We start from the raw sequence: 12,600 nt of genomic DNA, 5'->3' as shown, positions 1-12,600 counted from the left end.
AAAGCAGCACTGTGTCAAAGTACAGACTCTCAAAGCTGCTATGGTTGTAGATTCTTTAGTCTTGTTTTTAATTGACTGTACAAATCTTAATTGACATAAATCATTCCAAAGTTATGTAAAGTTAATATATGAGCTTTGCACCTGTAATGCTGTTCTGTTGCAATTACGTAAAAGAAAATGTACATGGATTACTCTGCTTTTCACATATACACCCAAAGATCAGTTTAGAGCAATGCAGTGACTATTTACAAAATATCTGATTTATAAAATTGCAGGGAAAAATGGTTTTTGATGATTGAAAGCCGTGGCTAGGTGTGTCTTTGGTTGGTTATTTTAAGAATGCAATCTAGACAGTCAATGTTTGTGATTATAACTCATCAACTCTAACCACCATGCTAATAACACTTATAATATCTTGATATGGAGTGGTTCCATACATATACATACATATTATATACAAATTTATCTATATGACAACTAATCATTTTGCTTCAGACCTTATTTTGAAAAATCACTGTGAGGTTTTTATGATAGTTACGTGTGTATACATTTACTGTATACTATATACTAGTTCTTTTTGTTTAAGTTTCATAAACATAATAATAAATTTAGGCAAATTTAGTCATAACCTAAATCTAATTGATCCTGCTGTGAAATCAAAAGAATGGTAGCAACACACTGTCATAAAAACATTCATGCTGATAGGTGGAAATAAACGTCTGTTAACAAGCTTTTATTTAATTGGTCCTCTTCTGACGAGCCGTTTTTTCCTATTGGTTAATTCTGTGACTACAGTCGACAGAACAGGAAGTGATCGTAACTGGCTGTCTGCCAGGTAAATATTCAACACAGGATGCTAGCTGTACCCATGTCTGACACGACAAATGGACAACAACTTCTGAATAACTGGAGCAAACATGAAACCAAATGCTTTATCGAAGACGTTAAGGTATTGTAGGAGCATTAATAGATTTGTTTGTACAATTTGAATACAGAGAAGTTATAGGGTGCGGCCTGTCAATAGCTTGCTAGCTCACCTCACTGCTAACGTTATGATATTTAGCAGTTAGCTTAATAACCGCATTATCGACAAGCAACAACGTCATTAGCCGTGTAGCTGGCTAGCTGTGCTGGACGGGTCAGCAACCTTATAATAGCCTCGTAATAACGTTATACACACCGAACAATGTTGGGTTATTGTTTTTAGTAAAGAGGATAATGCTCAGGAAATTGTGGGATTAGCTAACCCACAGTAGGTCTGTGGTTAGTTTCAGGTAACGCCATGGCTCTGGGTTACAGGTTAACGTTACATCTTTAAGTAAAGTGAATTGGTGATTTAGCCAGCAGTGTACGCCTAGTAGTGTAGGACTTTACGAAATCAATACGATTGTATCAAAAAGAGGAAACTGTGTTGGTGATAGCTTTACCAGTTGAACATGTAAACAAGTCCAGGTAAAACTGTCTACATGAACGACTACTCTCTTCTGTCTGTCATGTATGATACACTGACAGCAAGACAGCACGGAAAGTATTGGGATTAAATGTTTAAAGTGATGTTCTGTTAATCATCTGTACGACGACTGAATGTCTCTAACAAGGCTGAAAAGATTTCAAATCGTGTTCAGCTAAGTTCCTAGCAAAGTTAACGTTATTATAACTACCTGGATGTCATTGAGGTTTGCACTGTGAGCATGGTTAAATCTGCAAGACATAATTTAAAATCAGTATGATTTTTGACCATTCATTCAGTCCTATGCTGTTTTGAGCATTGATATACTTATACCAGCTGCAGCAGTATTGATAATCAGTTTATGTATCTGTGGACCAGTTTGTGATCAACTGTATTTACTGCATTTAATCCTGTTATGTCTGCAAGGATAATAGAAATAGTTACTTCCCCAAATTGTCCTCAGTTAGCACTTTAATTGATGAAAGATGAAGTGTTTAGTCTGTTGATTGTTGAAGGAGTTTTTAAAATGAAAACGTTAAGGAATAACTGTAGTTGACAGAGTTGCCCTTTTCACTAAAGTTATATAACCGCTTCTAAACCAAAACTAAAAACACTCAGGTCACAGGTGTCTGATGAGTCAATTTCTGAGAAGGCAGTGTAATCTGTATTCATATCTTATCCCAGCCCCTGTAACTGGAGGAATGTGGTCATGTTTTCAGATGGATTCAATCTCAGGTACTTTAGTAGAAAGTTGCTTATACATTTATCATGGGGAGCTGAACTAATTGTGGTAATGATCATCAGACTTATAGATCAGAGACTCTAGAGATCCAGATCTTCTAATAAAATTTGGAATGTCAAATCTAACCTATAATTAGATTTTTAATTAAGTTTAATTTTATAAAATGTAGAATCAGTCAAAAAGACAAATTTAGAAACTGTGTTTTCTGCAAGTGAGTGCTGTGTTTGGTTTCATCTCAGTGATTTTTCCAGCCTATGTCATTTAAGGTGGATTAGATGGGGATTTGTGTTTGTGTGTCTAAGTCTGTTTGTATGTATTCAAGCTTTTAACATAAGCTCAGGCTGACTAGGATGACAGTATACACTTACAGCCATACACACCCGTCCACCAGCCCCCTTTTACACATAAAATAAAATAAAATAAAATATGCCTTCCTGTAAAAGCTGTTTGAACAAGTATAGTAGTATAGACATACAGTGATATGCAAATATAACTTACGTAGCTAAGTTGGCAACATATACAGAATGATTTGAAGTGGTTAAAATAGAATGGAAACGTGATCCACCAAATTTCTGTCAGACTGTGCATATGTGCATACACACAGCCATTTTATTCTCACTGAGACATAAATCTGTTTTTAAATCGTTTTTTTTGCATGACATTGACATTTATAGAATGATTGCTGGCAGAGTGGAAGCAGCACCTTTTTGACAAATACAGATATTATATTTAAAATATATTATAGAGGTTTATTTATTTATGTATTCTATATTGTTAGTATCATTCGACTTTTAGCCTTTATTTGATAGTTGTACAAGAGGCTGATGGGAAACACGGGGGGGTGTGATATACAACAACGGTCCCCAGATAGACACAAACCCGGGCTGTCATGGTTATATTGCATGTATAGTTATTTATTTACGAAAATATTTTATAATATTATTTTATATTATTATTAATATAATTATATTATTATGACTTAATGTTATATACAGCTGCAATGCATGCTAGTCCTCTTACCATCCCAACTGTTTATTTACTAAAATTGTACATATTTTGATGAATGAAACGGGTATTAAATTGCACTTAGAACAAGTCTTAAATGTAATTTGCTTAACTTGAAATAGCCATCTGTTCGTATGTTTTTCCATCCTGTCTACCACCGGTTTATTTAACAATTTAGTTTTAGTTGTCTCTTTCTGGAAATGGTATGCAGTACCCACTAAAGTTGATGTTTCACACCTTTTCCTTGTAAAACGATCTTGTGTCAGTATTTGCTGTGGTGTATTTGCCTTGTAGTGTTTATTTTTTCCTTTGCTTTTCTCTCAGTTGTATTCCTGTGCCATGGAAATAATCTTGTCACCTTACTGTTTTAGGTTTAGACATCATACTGAGAGCCTGTAGCCATGGAAGGGCATGCGGCCAAAAACAATGAAAGCACCTTCCCGAGCTACGTGGATCTGGATGATTTTCTTAACAAGCACGACTCAAACTTCATTTGGCTCCTTGTCGGTGAGAGCTCAATATTTGCATTGTGGAAAAAAGATCCAGATCAACATATATTTTCTTGGGGCTTCAAGTAATCGATCACACGTGAAGAGCAGTTGATTTCTCTTGAATTACAATGACCTAGCAGGAAATTGTTTACTACTTGTGTTTAAATATTTACCTCTTTTAGTAAAGAGAGTTTTGCTAATATGTTCTCCAGCCAGGTCCCCATATTGACTATTTGGATGAGTAATAATATTATCTCAGTTCCTCTAAATTAAAGTTTGTAGCATTGACTTCTACAATATATCAACTATGATAAATGATAAACCACTGTAATATTCCCTAATGCGTTTAAGATCGCAGTTCACGAAAGATTTTAATCAGCGTTTGCTTTTAGTTTCAGTTTAGTTTCATTTAGTCATGCTGGCCGTGTCTTTTCTTCATTGATCTAATTAAAGCATGACAAATGATAGCTTCTAGTTATTGCTTAGTCCAGGTGCGGCTCTCGGCAGGCAAACAGTGTAGGATGACTCACACAATGAAGCTGATGGGTTACTTGTTTGTATGTGACGGTGGTGTCTTCAAGGAGACACAACCTTTGGGGACAAAGAAGTAAAACTCAAACAAACCTTTGGTGCAGCAGTACCACAAAGCTGTCAGCCCAAAACTGACAAAAAGTCGTTTCTTTTTAAATTCCACCTTCTTTGCTATATTCATTCCTAAAAAATAATGAACTTTTATCTGTGGAATTTCTTTGTAAGGATGAGTCTTTGTCTTGTCAGGATAGAAGTAGCTGGGAACAGTGGAGTGTAACTGAGAGAGATGGCGGGGGGGTGGATTAATTACAGCTGAGCACCTGTTAACTTAAAATTCACCACTCTTCCTTACATGTTGTATTTTTGCCTTTCAGCCACCATTCTGTCCTGTGGATGGATCATCTATTTAACTTATTACAACTCCCGCAACATTGGCCTCATCCTCACCCTCATCATCAACAGACTCTACAAGGATGGGTACATTCACATCGGTGCGTTGATCAGGAGCTTCGGTCATGCAGTGATGATAAGGCAGGCAGAGTACTGCCAAAGCTTTCAGTTCAAGGCGTTTACTCAGTCTGCTGAATATTTCATGATGAGCCAAGTTCTCTCTGTGATTATCTCCATAGAGCCAGAAAAGCAAAGCAAACAACACCAGCTTGAGTTTATCTACATAACTGACACAGGAATTCTTGTATAAAGCACATTTAGTCCATAATCTTAATACTTAATGCTTTGTTCTAGAAACATTAATTTCTCTAAATCTTGCCAGGTGCATCTGCTCCAGAACATTTCATATTGCTTCCAGCTTTGTAGTGAAACATGGTTGTAAGTAAACAGTCAAAATTGTATATTTAGCATCAGAGCAGTTTATGTTGGCAGAAACCCACAGCTGACTGGCTGAGTAAATGTGAAGCGCAAGAACAAGTATCACAACAGCGCTACATTTTTTATGAGGAGGGTATGGCTTAGTTAATGTCACTTTGCCAATATGTGTCATTACAAAGTGAGCAGCCACCTGTGTGCCTGCTAAACTATTTTTAAAACCTTTTTTTTATTGATTTAGAAACTCCACAAAGATTGTTCCAAGCTTTAGAGGTGGCATTTACTTAAAGCCTTGGAAGGATATTAGTGTTTGGAAGTAAATAGCAGCACAAACCTTTATAATAGAAAACCCTCTTTTATGCTCAGCAGGTTTGTATGTGTTCTTCTCACTACCGTGCCTGAGCTGTGTAAAGATTCCTGCTTAGATTTGGTGGGTATTACTGACCAAAAGAAGCTTTCCAGTGAAAGCCAGCAGTCTGTCAGCAGAAAGCTAAAAAAAGACTGCACACAGGAAGAAGTACTTATCGTCAAGCATGGTGACAGTTGAACTTGAACGATGATCAGTTTTCATGGCTGTTTTTCCTGCTCAGTGAGAATCCGTGATGTTCTTGTTGTTGCTGTACATTTGGATCCTAATTTTTTTTCCTCAATGATAAGCGATATTTTTATCAGGCTTTACACAACTATGTAATAACATGACTTTTATATAACTAGTTTGTTAACTTCAGTTAATATCACTGTAATCCAATTCACCCTTGTCTACAATTGAGTTTGCAACTTTTAAATACTCCTGTAAAAAAAACATAGTAACTCAATGTGTCACCCCCCTTTTCCACAGGCTCTTTCTCCTTTTCTGTGCTGTCGGGGAAAGTTATGTTCAGAGACGTCTACTTCATCAACCAAGACATGTCTATCAGGTAACCTGATCCATGCTACGTTCTTTGCTTCTCTCCTGTTCCTTTAACATCTTGTAGCTTGCTCACTGATCATGTTGTTTTCTGTGTGGCAGAATACAGGATGGCTTCCTTATATTTCGTTGGTGGAAAATGTATAACCCAAAACAGAAACAGCATGGTGAGTGGACTGTGACTGTCCTGTGTTTTTAGCATGTTTCAGGCATCAAACTATACATTTGCTTTTGGCTACAAAATATGATTATGTTGTTCTGTGTAAATACTCAAAACCGTATCTTTGTACTTTAATCAGATAAGTAAAGGTTCAAGCAAATTAACAAATCACAGATGTTAGTTTTTATTTCATTTTACAAAAAGTCATATAAGAAAATTTTTCTGGAAATTGCGGTTGTAAATATTTGCTGGTTCTTTTTTTTCTTAGATGATAAACTGAGTATCTTTGCTGTTAAACTGGACTGCAGTTCTCTCTTAAATATTGGAATGACAAAAGTCTGTTTTTGCTGTGCACTGAAGACAAGTGAGGTTTAATATCAACTAGTGGATATGAGACAAAAGTTCTGAATTTCAGCTTTTATTTAATTGCCATGTTCACCTTGGTGTACTAAACAACAACAAAGAAGATGGCACCTATTGTATCAGATGACCCATATTTCAAGTGAGAAAAAGTATTGGAGCGTGTGATTGACATCTTTTTTGACGTCTTTTTTGTGAGTGTCCTTTGAGATTTGTTTTAAAATAATAACTAGCTCTAAATATATGCTCAGTGATGACTGCATTTGTTGTTAAAATAGAATAAATCTATATGAAAACCAGGGAGCTGTCAGCAGGAGAAAGCAGCCATTTAGAATATTAGAAAAGAGGGAAAAACTGAGAAACTGTACAAACATTGGGCATAGCCTAAAAATACAGCAATGTACTGAATAAAAAAAAACAAAATACTGATGTACTGAGCCACATACAGAGAACAAGTCGGACAGCTGATCACAGATGCTTTGTGAAAGTTGTGAAGGGAAAATCCAAAGCTCCACAGAGTAGAGGTGAAGGTATCACAGTCCACTGTTTGAAGAAAGTGTGGGAGAAGAAAGGATGCGCTCATGATCCAAACCATACAAGCTCATCTTTGTATGGCAGAGATAGGGTCATGGCTTGAGTCTTCATGGCTCGAAGGAATGAATACAACAGGTTCTATCTTCTGTGCTGTATAATAGAGTGTAAATAATGTCAACTAAAAGCTGAAATGTTAAACCCAAATGTCTTCAGTGTACAGCAAAAACAAATGAGCTAGCCTTGTTGTTCCAAAACCTTTGGAGAGGACTGTGCGATCATGCATGTTTCACTATTTTACATATAAACCAAACAAGGAAATGATTTATCAAGCATATGATGACAGTAAATCTATATTACTTTATTTTGTAAGGTATTCAAATGGTCCCCAACTCTTATTTGAGAGATGCTAGCTATGCAAATAAACTTGGAAGGAAACATGAACATAGACAGAAGGAAAATGCTTGTCCTGATGATGAGTTGTGAGGTTTTTCTCTCTTGTCTAATTAGACCCCAAGGCAGAAACCAGACTTTACATGACAGTTAACGGCTTTGAGTTTCACGTCTACAATCGCACCGACCTGTACGCACGACTACAGGAGACCTTCGGACTGGAACCGACACTCATAACAACTAAAAAAGACGATGAGAGGGGACGAGAGGATGGAAACAAGACCCTGGAAAGGTGTGAATAACATGGAAGAAAATTGGTCTTGTGTTTAATGGTAGGGTTATTGAGGCAACATTAACATTAGGATGCATTAAAATCTGCCCATATTTTTATATGTGTAACAATCATCTCAAAATACATAAAAAATATACTAAGTGGGAATTACTCAGTAAATAGCTTTTTAATTATAATAGTGCCATGTACATTAAGTATGTTTCTTATCTTGTCAGTATTTGGCTTGAGTTTACTAGTGCAGAAATGAAAGAGAAAGTTCAGAGATGTGGTTGGGAATGCAAAAAAGCTGGATTCAGCAGTTTTTCTATCAGAGAAGATTGATGATGGGAGATTTGATGACACAATCTGAATAAGCTGCACATCAGGCCCCCTTTATTCTGTATTATTATAAAATGCATTGGGAGTGCAGGCACAAAATAGAGCTATTGTTATTTCCCACTGGCAGTCAGATTAATTGTTCTACCTGGGAGTGTAGCACTAACAAGCTGTTGTCTTCTCGTTCTTCTATAGTGTGAACATCAAAGCAGAGAGTTCAGACCCCACGTCATCTTGGCGCTCCCTCATTCCTGTAATCAAAGTTAACATCAGCACTGTAAGTACTTCAGAAATGTAACAAAAAATGAATTAAATTTGGTAAGACAGCTAAGTGACAGCAGTTGCTCAAGAGCATTGTTGAGAAAAATGAGAGCCTTGCTCCTTCATATTTATATTCATATTCATATTCCATTTATCATTTTCTCGCCTTTAGGGTCGTTTGGCATTTGGGAACCACCATCTCCCCCAGACTCTGTGTGTGAACTTTGAGGATGCCTTCCTGACATACGCAACAAAGCCTCCATCCAGCCATCTGGACCAGTACATGCACATCATTAAAGGTTCACTGGAGAATGTGCGCGTCATGCTGGTTCCCAGTCCACGCTATTTAGGCATGCAGAATGACGAGTAAGTCTGAGGCAACATTTAATTAAATTACATCTAAGTGTTGCTGTTTTAATTCATGGCTGAAATTTATTTAAATAGCAAAAATAGCAACAGCAAACAAATTGACACAAACTTTTTTGTGTAAGCCATTATCCACACTTACCTGAATGAAACAGCGTGCAGACAATTAACGTTAACGCTCTTTAAGCTGTAAAGATTGGAAATGTTCAGTGAAACAGGGCCACCGCCAGTTTATAAAAGTTCAAATTTGTGTCGCCATGCAAGAATTTTGCCAAATTCTTGCATGGCGATTAAAAATTTATTTTACCAATACTTTTTTTTAATATATATATATAATTGATATAACTGTGTTTGTTTGTTTTGTTTTTGAAAATAAAAATCTGCCTTTGTGTATAAACTGCAACTCTATGGATTTCTTCTCTAGACCCCCAAGACTGATGGGAGAAGGCTTTGTGGTCATGCAGTCCAATGATGTTGACATTTACTATTACCAAGATGAACCCGGTAGGGATGCACACTCCCTGTGCTGTATGTACAGTGGCTAAAAAAGCATCTCAAGAGCATTGACAAATATAATGTGCCTAAAATAATGACAACAAACAAAAAAATTCTGATCTTCCATGTCTTTATTGAGAACAACCATAACAACCTCATAGTGCTAGTGGAAATAATATGTGAACCCTTAGAAATAATAACTGGTGATAACTCTATTTGTAGATTGTTTGTATCTATAACTGTAGACTGGTGAGTCTCTAAAGTCTTTTAAATCTCTTTCTAACCCTTTCCAACTTGTAATACAACATTTGTTGATCGTAGAGCCTCTGAAAGGTCTTTTTGGCTCACATGGCTCATATAAGCGTATTCTTCTTGGACGGAGCAGACTCAAAAAGTTTGAGTAGATTTTGTCAGTCGAAACAGCTCTAGTCCACACACTCAAAATAATTGTCTTCCAGGTATTTTAATGTCGGACTCCAATGACCTTTTGGAGGTCATTATTCCAAGGGTTCAAATACTTCTTCCACTAGCACTACGAGGTTTTAATGGTTGTTCTCAATAGAAAGACGTGAAAGATCAGATTTTTTTTGTTATTACTTTAGGCACAATACATTTGTTAATACTTGGGTTAGATGAAGATCAGATGACATTTAATGACAAATTAATGCAGGAAACCATGAAATTCCAAAGGTTTATATAATGATAAATACTTATATCACTATCACATATGTTCACTAGTACACCGTCAGTAACAAAGGTTTGAGGTTGTGTATAGCTGTTCGACGTGTTTGTGTGTGTATATATGTGTAGGTCTGGTCCCTGTGGAGCAGGAGAGTGGGGAGGAGGCAGAAACATGCAGTGAGGGTGACAAACTCCAAGATTTGCCTCCATGTTGGGGTCTAGACATTGTCTGTGGAAAAGGAACTGACTTCAACTATGGTCCCTGGGCAGATCGCCAGAGGTGTGTAACAAACACATATAAATCTATACATTTATTAACCAGTGTCCACATTATAAACAGCATTTATTCTGACATTAAAGTGTGGTTATAGGTGCTTGCATTAGGGCATACTGGTGTGTTAGGTGTGTTTTATCAGCATTTGCACTTGTAAAAGGTTTTCATTTTAGACTTTGTTGTTGAAACATCAGAAAGTGAACATCTCAGACTTTGTCTTTGCAAACCTGCTGGTTTTGCATTTACCTGAGCATATAACTTTCTTAGGGACTGTCTGTGGAAGTTCTTCCTCCCCGCTGATTACCAGGCCATGAAAGTGACCGAGGTTGCCCAGCCAGGAAAACCCAGGCAGATCCAGGCCTTTGAACTCCGCATGAACATCATAGCTGACGCCACCATCGATCTGCTTTTCACTAAAAACAGGGTGACTCTTGCTCTCACTGCTTTCTTCTCGTCTTTTTTTCCTCTCTTTTTTACCACCCCCTTTGATCTGTCTTCCTCTTCCTGCTGCTCTCCTTGTCTTTGTCTTTACTTCACCATGTTTTAGCTGCTGATATAGGTTCATGTTTTATGCTTTTTCAAATTTTCATCCTGGAGCAGTGCAGGGTTTTTACAAAGCTAAGCATGTAATGCGCATACTAAATAACAACATAAATGTACAATGAATTGAAACATCAGATGGGTTAAGTCATGGATGTCATTTCATTGCCTCTTTTGTTCAGAGAATGAGTCTTTCTTTTATTTTTAAGGTAGTAAGGTACCTTCTCTTATAATTCGACAGCATGTGTTATTTTAATGTCTCGTCTCACTCTCCCTGTTACTAGGAAACCAATGCGATCCATGTGAATGTAGGTGCAGGTTCTTACCTGGAAGTCAACATCCCTATGACTGTCGGAGAGAAGGGTAAGTGTATGTTCTAAAGAAATGAGACCAGCAGGCCAATATGTCAGTACTCAAATTGGTTTTGTCAATTGATGTGCTACAGGCTCAAGGACCAATGCTGCTCATAGACTCAAGCAGACTTGTTTCTGTGCCCATCTTGAGTTTCTCAAAAGTCAAGATGAAGACAAACTTAAGGATGTCAAAATGTTTTTTATATTAGATTTAAAGATTCTTCAATGTTTCTAACAACTGATTTTTTTTTTTTCGAAGCAATTAGCAGGGCCAAGGACTATTTTGTCAGTAAGTGAGAAATGTAGCACTCTGTGTCACCTGTGCCTAGTATCATAATTAATTATTAATTGTCACATCGAGCAGATAATATTTTTTACAGCCATCATTCAGTGCTCCCAATGTTCCCAGAAATAGTCTTTCAGGTTTTGCTAGAACTCACCTACAGGTTTGGGGGTTTTGAGAATTGATGGTCCTGTTTTTCTGTTTTTGTGCTCTATTCTCAGGCTACTCACCCACTATCAAAGGTCAGCTGCTTCACGTGGACACCACCAGCAGCATGCAGTACAGGACTCTTCTGGAGGCTGAGATGTTAGCTGTATGTAGAAAGCAGTTACATGAAAAAGAATGGCCACTTTTTACTTTCTTTAATGTCCACGGAGGAGTCATATACTTTACAGATTAAGTGCACTCATACAAATAAAAACATGATCTGTCTCTGCCTTTATTTCAGTTCCATGTGATAGCCAGTTACCCTCGGGTGTGGAACATGCCTCAGTCGTGGCAGTGTGAGATTGAGGTGTATAAGGCCACTTACCACTTCATCTACGCGCAGAAAAACTTCTTCACAGGCAAGGCCCAGCAAATACACAGGACAGAAGACACAAATACATGATAATAACTGCTCTTTCATTCTTTTTAGATTTGATCCAGGACTGGGCAAGTGACAGTGCCCCAGACATCTATTCCTTTGTGCCCTATGCCTGGAAATTCAAAATTCTTTTCCACCAGTTCGAGATGATCTGGGCGGCAAACCAACACAACTGGATTGACTGTTCTACCAAGCAGCAAGAGAATGGTATGAAAGTCAATCTAAAAACAAAACCAAGATTTGTTATGACCAGATGTTATTGCCAAAGGCACAGGTGTTTGGTGAGATGCTGGCTTTTCTCTTACTACAACGGATTTCAGTAACAGTATGAGATATACAGTACCGTATTGAAATGTTAGCTGTAGTGACAGTAAAGAAAATAAATGAAATGAGAGTAAATGTCATTATTTCTTTCCAGACACCACAGAGTCTGCACTGAAGCTATATTTATAGTAGCATTTTATCTTACATTGACCACTGTAAAAGAAATGTCAGCCATTAAAAGTGAAGTTAAGTGAAAAAAAATCACATTCAATCTATTATTAAAATGTCCTTTATAAGTAGATACTGTAGTTGAGTAATGTAGTCATTTTATAGTTTTTTGCAGCCTAATAAATAGACCTGTGTGTTTAGCTTTAGCACACAAAATAGACCAATCAAGATCCAGCCATGAAGGCAATTCATACATGAATCCCTCTTTAACACTGGAAACTGCCCGTGACAGGATACTTTAACTCGATTAGGTCATGATATATTGTA

The 12,600-nt window shown here is 37.0% G+C and overlaps 1 protein-coding gene across 10 annotated transcripts in view; it reads left to right on the top strand.

The window, feature by feature from the left end:
- Positions 1-821: 821 nt before the first annotated feature.
- kiaa1109 (KIAA1109 ortholog) overlaps positions 822-12,600 on the top strand; it is a 62,924-nt gene continuing 51,145 nt past the window's right edge. For all 10 annotated transcript variants that reach the window (XM_026354879.1, XM_026354887.1, XM_026354886.1 and 7 more), the window contains exons 1-15: positions 822-949; positions 3,569-3,704; positions 4,594-4,710; positions 5,883-5,961; positions 6,054-6,118; positions 7,513-7,687; positions 8,198-8,279; positions 8,436-8,629; positions 9,054-9,133; positions 9,935-10,085; positions 10,347-10,503; positions 10,904-10,982; positions 11,477-11,568; positions 11,704-11,821; positions 11,893-12,048. In XM_026354879.1, the coding sequence (XP_026210664.1) occupies positions 3,599-3,704; positions 4,594-4,710; positions 5,883-5,961; positions 6,054-6,118; positions 7,513-7,687; positions 8,198-8,279; positions 8,436-8,629; positions 9,054-9,133; positions 9,935-10,085; positions 10,347-10,503; positions 10,904-10,982; positions 11,477-11,568; positions 11,704-11,821; positions 11,893-12,048 (1,651 nt within the window). In that variant the 5' untranslated portion in view covers positions 822-949; positions 3,569-3,598. The remainder of the gene's footprint in view (positions 950-3,568; positions 3,705-4,593; positions 4,711-5,882; positions 5,962-6,053; positions 6,119-7,512; positions 7,688-8,197; positions 8,280-8,435; positions 8,630-9,053; positions 9,134-9,934; positions 10,086-10,346; positions 10,504-10,903; positions 10,983-11,476; positions 11,569-11,703; positions 11,822-11,892; positions 12,049-12,600) is intronic.

Source organism: Anabas testudineus, chromosome 12 (assembly GCF_900324465.2).
Source record: "Anabas testudineus chromosome 12, fAnaTes1.2, whole genome shotgun sequence".
In the NCBI taxonomy this organism is placed as follows: Eukaryota; Metazoa; Chordata; class Actinopteri; order Anabantiformes; family Anabantidae; genus Anabas; species Anabas testudineus.
Note: the sequence above shows the minus strand (reverse complement) of the source record. Positions and strands in the feature narration are given on the sequence as shown.